This window comes from Lonchura striata, chromosome 9 (assembly GCF_046129695.1).
Source record: "Lonchura striata isolate bLonStr1 chromosome 9, bLonStr1.mat, whole genome shotgun sequence".
Lineage (NCBI taxonomy): Eukaryota > Metazoa > Chordata > Aves > Passeriformes > Estrildidae > Lonchura > Lonchura striata.
The window spans coordinates 25,139,916-25,146,558 of record NC_134611.1 but is presented as its reverse complement, the minus strand read 5'-3'; the positions used below and the strand labels follow the sequence as shown (position 1 = coordinate 25,146,558).

Sequence of the window (6,643 nt, the reverse complement as noted above, 5' to 3'; positions counted from 1 at the left end):
GCGGCGTTTCGCGGCCGGACCCCGGCGTTTTGACATCCCGGCGCTGGGAAGGGCCGCGTCCCGGCCTGCGGCGGCTGCGGGGGCCCTGCCGGCGGCTCCCGGCCCGCGCCGGGGACCGGCGGCCGCCTGGGGCGCCCAGCCCTGGCCGCAGGGTCTCCTCAGGGAACGCGGGGCCGGGGCCGCCGGGGGCATTTTTTCGGAGGCGGAGGGACGGCGGCGTGAGTGAATTGAACAAAGAGCGAGGAGGAGGAGGAGGAGGAGGAAGAAGAGGACACTCGGACTCGGCTACATTCCTGTGCGGAGAAAGGCGGGAGGCGGTGTTAGCCCTCTACGGACAGCTGGGTCCGGCGCTGCTCTCAGCTGCTGTCGGCGTATTTACAGCCGGCTCTCCCGGCCGTGGGAGGAGGAGGGAGAAACAACCATGTAAGTTCCCAATTGCCGGGGGTCCTGTGAGAAGATGGGGGATGCCGCAGACGCCAAGGAGATGAGGAAGACTTTCATTGTTCCTGCCATCAAGCCTTTTGACCATTATGATTTCTCTCGAGCGAAAATCGCCTGTAATCTGGCCTGGCTGGTGGCCAAAGCCTTTGGGACAGGTAGGTGGCGTCTCCTTCTTCCCTTTCTTTGATGCTGGTTCCTGCTTGGTTGCTTCGCTACTGAGGACGTGCGAGCCATTCCCTGAGGAGCTGAGAAGCGGGGGGAGATGTGTGGGAAATGCTTTTGGTCTGTTCCCTGATTCTTAAGATCTCTTATCCCTTGTGAGGATTTTTGTTTTTCCTTAATTACACTTAGTCTTTTTGGAGTAGTCCTACTGTTTCCATCAGCACGTAAATTTTGTGTATTGGCATTTTGTATGAGTGAATCGATCTCTGTAAACGGTATTTTATTTATTACTCTGGTCACACTTCTACAATGTGAAAAAAACCCAGCAATACACGTTTGTCTGTCATCTTGAGATTTTTCCTAGTATTGCTTAGGAGCAGAATTGGGGGTTAGCAATGGAAATGGGAGCATGCTCTTAGTTCTGACATGTGTGACAGTAGCCTGTAGCCATTTGAGTGGTTAAGCAATAAGAAGGGTTTAAGGAAAAAGGCCGTTCAGTGCCAGGTTTTGGCCTGCACAATACAGAAGGCTCTTCTTGTCTGTAAGTGTAAATGGAATCGATCTGTAGTGCCTCCAAAAGGCATCAGTGCTCTGTCGTTGAAAACCTTGGACCTTGAGGAATACCAGACCTATTATTCTGTGCCTGAAATATTATTGGGCCTTGAGGAATACCAGACTTGCAGAGGTCTTCTGAGGGAAGCATTTTGAAAATTTACCAAGCTGGGGGGTTTTTGTTTGGTTTTGTTTATTTGTTTTGGATTTTTTAGGGTTTTTTTAAGTTATTTTTTTTAGTTTTTTGGGGGAGATGGGGTTGTTTGCTTGTTGTTTGTTTTTTAGCTTTAGTACAGCTGTAATATTGTAATAATTTAATTCTATGTTGATTAAAAATAATGGGATTTTTTGAAAGGTGAGGTAGATATCAACAACCATTACTTTTGCCCCTGTTTTTTATAAAATAACAGCAAAAAGGTTCCTCCTTATAGAGTGTTGCACCTTTTACATTTAGGGCCAGGGTGCTGTTATGTATTTAGCCAGGGTTAGTATGCATTTAGCATGTCTTTATGGGACATGCTACTGGGAATGCATCGTATTTGATGCAATGCTTACAAAAAACCACTTTTGAAGTGCTTGAATCTGGTGAAATTTCAATGAGTGCATCACTTTAAAAAGAAAGAAAAGATCAAAATATTTTTTCCATATAAAGATTTGTCGATAAACTGTTTACTTTCTGAAATCTGGACAAGTGGTATTTTGATACATGGCTTTATTAGCTATGTGCATGTGAGAGGTAAAATAGTAGAGAAAATTCTTGGAAGTACTTAATTCAACATTTTCAGAGATCATTATATTTTTAGGTACCTTAGTTCTATAGGGTCTGCTAATGGGAATCTGACTATAGAAGAATGCTTGTGCAATTATATAACCTAGCTTTCTAACCTGAAAACTTTTCTACTGGAGTTTGACATATTTTCAGCCTATGGTTGAAATGTCTTGGTTTATAGTGGTTGAGTTTCTATTGGCTGTGTAAAGCCACTTGCAGGGTACTTTTCTGCTACTTTTGTAGAAAGTGTGATCCAAAACCAATTCCTTTACTCTTTCTCTTCGTGACTGGGATTGTTCTGAGATGTTCAAATGAAACATGATTAGAGGGAATAATTGCTCCATCTGCTCTCTAAATACTGCGGTAATGTAACAGTAGGAAGAGAGGTGCACACACATATTTGTAATGTTTCTGGTCCCAGTTCTTCCACTAGGTTAATGTTACTAGAAATGTCAAAGAAAAGTTTGGCTGGAGTAGGAAAAGGCAGGACTTGCATGTCTGCAGTACAAATGCTTCCTTTATACTTGGAGTGGAACAGAAGAGCTGACCTTCACCTTTTCCAAGAAGGAAGGAAGTTTGGGTTTGTTAAATTATTTTAGTTCCTGGGGAATAAATCACAGCCTCAGTCATGTCTTCTAACTATTGCTATATACATTTGTACAGAGGAAATACAAAGGATGATTGGTGTGTTCATGAGTGCCACATTTTATTTCTTTTTTTATGCCTGAAGTATTGTTCCCTAAGCCTGCAGGGGAAGGTGAAGGGTTTTTCCCTACCATCTATGAAACAAAGTAATGCAGTTCACTTTCATGAATGAAAAACATAGGTTGCTACAATCATGTATCCATTAAAGAAATCAAAATCTTTATGTGTCAAAGGAGTACATCTTTCAGTGGATGGCTTTCACAGTCTTAAAACCATATTTCAGTACAATTAGAGTTGTGGATACAGCTTGACTATGTGTTGTGGATTTGCTCTTGCAAAAAGACACTGAAATAGGTACTGTTCATTAACATTAGTAATGACTTCTGGTGTTTCATTGATACCTGGGTCCAAAAACTGAGAGACAAATTTTCTATTGCTATTGTCCTTGATGAAACCTCAAGTGTAGAGTTTGGCTCACAGCACAGGCAGGTCAAAAGAAGTTGTCCAATTAGTGAGGTGTCATAGGAGAGTAAGAATGTATTAATAATCATATTGAAGGCATCTTGTATGAAGAATTGTTTAAGAAATACTAATTGAAGAAGGAATTCATATTTAAGTGTTGAGGGTGTGTAAGATTTTGCGCCTTGGTGTTTTGCTGCAAGGCAATATATTGATGTTAGGACATGTCAGATTAAGTGTTTTGTAATAACCGAATTATTTAAGTGACACAACTTGCAGTAACTGAAAGGGGGAAAATTAAAAAGTGTGAAATATAAAAGGAATGTTTGACCTTAGAAGTTAAATTTACAAATACTTAATTTCAGCCTTGTCTCCCAATGCTGGCAGTTAAAAATTTCTGTACAGAAAAATTTCTTCCCAAAGAACTGGATGAACTGTCTGGACACTATAACTTTCAACTTAAAAAGTATGATGGAATTTACTTCATAGGAATAAGTTGAAAACGTCTTGATGTTGTGGTAGTCTGTGCTCTTTTTATTTCTAAAGCAACAGAAGTGGATTTCACTATTTTGGAATGTGAAGTTTTTGCCTTCTCAGTCTGCTATAGTAGTAGAAAATGTGCCTGAAAAGTTTGTTATCCATCCGTGGTCCTAAAGACAGGCTGAGCTAAATATACGTCATTACTGACAGATGTTTGTTTAGCCTGTTTTTTGAAAATCTCTAATTATAGACTTTCAACAGTATGTCTTCTAGTCAGTTAGGACCTTATTTATTTTTAGATGCTTGAACAGAATCTTGATGTCTTTTGCTACGTTGTTAAGCTGTTGATTACCCTCTTCCTGGTGCTTTTGAGAGTGGTGGGCACCTTACATTTTTATAACAGCTGTCATATAATAAAAGCAATGTGTGTTATATTGTTTAGACAAAACAGACTTTTCTTCTTTTTTGTAGGTCAAACTTTTTTTTGCTGTGTTCATTAGGGATTGGTTTGGGGGTTTTTTTTGGTGTTTTTTTTTTTTTTTTTTTTTTTTTTTTTGAGGTTCTTTTTTGGGTTTGGTTTCTTCTTGTTGTTTGGTTGGTGTTTTGTATAATTTTTTCCTGTGGTTGGTTTACATGAGCTCTGTACTTAAATCTAGATCTGTTGGTCCAGCTAAACCATTACCAACACAAGGTGAATTTGAAAAATTATTTAATATTCCCAACCTATAATACTCTGATTTATTCACTAAAATATGATGTTTGCCATTTCTGCATCAGCCTAGAATTGTTGACTCATGCAGTCTGTGATTCACTGTAGCCCTGTATCTTTCTCTGCAGAGCTGCTGCCTACTCAGTTGTTCCCATCTTATAATTGTACTGTTGTAGGTTCCTGCTTTGCAGCTATACTTACATAACTGCATCCTATTTTCAAACCACTCCTTACACTTATCAAAATGATCTTGAATTAGAATTTTGTCCTCCAAAGTGCTTTCAATCCTTTTGTAGCTTGGAATCACTTCTCTACAACCTTGTCTAGTGTGAAGAAAAATGTGAGTTCTCAAACGTGGAAGTACATGTTTTTCCCATTTGGTAGGAGACATCTGAGTACTCTTGGAAAATGGCTTTTCAAACATCTTTTTATCCAATTTTTAGTTAGTTTTTTATCTTTGTGTCTGATTTTCAGAAAAATATGGGAACAGTTTTAAGTCAAATTAAATCAGTTTCTGCTTTACTATCCATGCAACATATTGTTCTGCTTCAGTAATACATTTATCTGGTTAGCATGATTTTTTTTTTTTGACAGAAATAAACTAAAAGCTACATAAAAGCTGCAAAAGTCTGAGCAATTGTCGTAAACATTTTTGTTTTGATGTCAAAATAAAATAGTCCATATACCTTTTAACATTAAATTTAACATTAAACATATCCTTTATAGGTGTTTGAAGCAATAGATTACAATTGCATCATCTGCAACTAAGTATTACCCAAGAAACTTAAAAATAGCTTTCTCCTGATGATTAATGTTTTCAGAATTTGTATGTGGCTACTTACTGCTCTTTGCCTATGTTGCCAGGAGCACCATGAAGGGAGGAAATGAACACTGTGTATCTGACAGAAACAAGTTGTAGCTAAATACACTCATCTGTTGTGTTGGATGTTACAGGCCAGAACACATTTTAATCTTTTTCAAGCAGAAGTAATTTCTTCACTTGTATTCAGTCTGGCAGTAGCAAAACCTTGTAGAAGGATTTGGAGTTCAAAAACAAATGTTTGATATTCTAGTGAGAATTTTTTGACTATAGATTCCATCACCTCTCTAAAATAGCTGCTGACAAATTGATACTTCAGTCAGTCCTACTAAAATCAGTGGATTAGACAAATGATGTACTGAGATGTTTTCTTGGAAGGTGGTTGTAGAACACATTTGTAATGTAGCTTGACTGTAGATCACTCTTTTTGAAGTAAATACATAAAATTGTATGAACTTCTGGATCTGTTAGGTTTGGCAGAGTCCTCTGAAGAGGTAGACTGTGTACAAATGTAGAGGAAGGTGATCAGTAAGGGGACAGTTTCAGGACTGGCAGTAGACAATGGACCTCCTTTGGGGTATGGAATCTGTTCTTTCAATGACTCAGTGCCTTTACAACTCCAAGTGCTTGTCTGCAGAATGTAACAAATCTGACAAAGAGATTGTAGCCAAACGCTCACTGATTTCAGGTGATGAGATTAAATATATTTCTTCTCCCTATACCTGGTTTCTCTTTATATTTTTTGACCACCATTGCAGTTACTACTGCAGATATAGTTTAAAATTTTCCCCTTCACCCTATGATTTAGGGTCATCTGTTGGGTTGCTTGAGTGACTCCATGTTTAAAGGTGGCTCTCATTCCAACTTGAAGAGTATTTGTATATTGTTGGTTGGGAATGTGTCACTTTTTCAATAAGATAGTATGTAATTTCCATTCTACAGCTAGCACAACTGGATACCACTTCTGAAATTAGTACATTTTTATACTTGCTCTGCTAAACTGAGAGCTCTGAATTATTGATTTTGCTGATCATTCTGAAAAATGACAATAGAAGTGAAAAGCTCTCAAGACTTCATAAGCAAAGTAGAGGGAGTTCCACCCTCCCCTTCCTTTTCGTTTTGTGCAATTGGACAATACATTATTACTGCATCAGGTGGTAATAATAAACATTTTTGCTACAGAATTGAAATGTAATGTTTGAAATCTATTTGCCAAATGTAAGATTTATATAATTCTAGCTGTTTCCTACGTTTTCTTTTATTCAGTTAAAAGCAGTCTTACACTAAGAGAACCTGTAAGCCAGACACCAAAAAAGATGTGTCCATTCACATCTATCTACTTATGGCTGGCAAAAAGTTTTCTCTGGCTTAATAAAGTCTAGTAATAAGTTCAAGATATGTTTATCTCTAATTTTCTGAAACAGCTTCTTTCATACCCTATAGGATATTTAAGTCATAACCTGTCTATAATAGCCATCAAGGTGCTAGCTGGGTGAGATAGGATTATAATTATACTATTATCTTTACATGTCTCATAAATTACCTCTCCCAAAAATAAGCTCTGAAGGCAATTATGTTAATGAAAATTGATCCCCTTATTGGCAGG

General features: G+C 38.3%; 1 protein-coding gene across 4 annotated transcripts in view; it reads left to right on the top strand.

The window, feature by feature from the left end:
* Positions 1 to 95: 95 nt before the first annotated feature.
* The window catches only part of CAMSAP2 (calmodulin regulated spectrin associated protein family member 2), an 80,481-nt gene continuing 73,933 nt past the window's right edge, over positions 96 to 6,643 (top strand). For 2 of the 4 annotated variants that reach the window (XM_021547224.3, XM_021547206.3), the window contains exon 1: positions 96 to 596. In XM_021547224.3, coding sequence (XP_021402899.1) covers positions 458 to 596 — 139 coding nt within the window. In that variant the 5' untranslated portion in view covers positions 96 to 457. The remainder of the gene's footprint in view (positions 597 to 6,643) is intronic. The other 2 variants (XM_021547231.3, XM_021547215.3) reach the window with 1 other exon arrangement.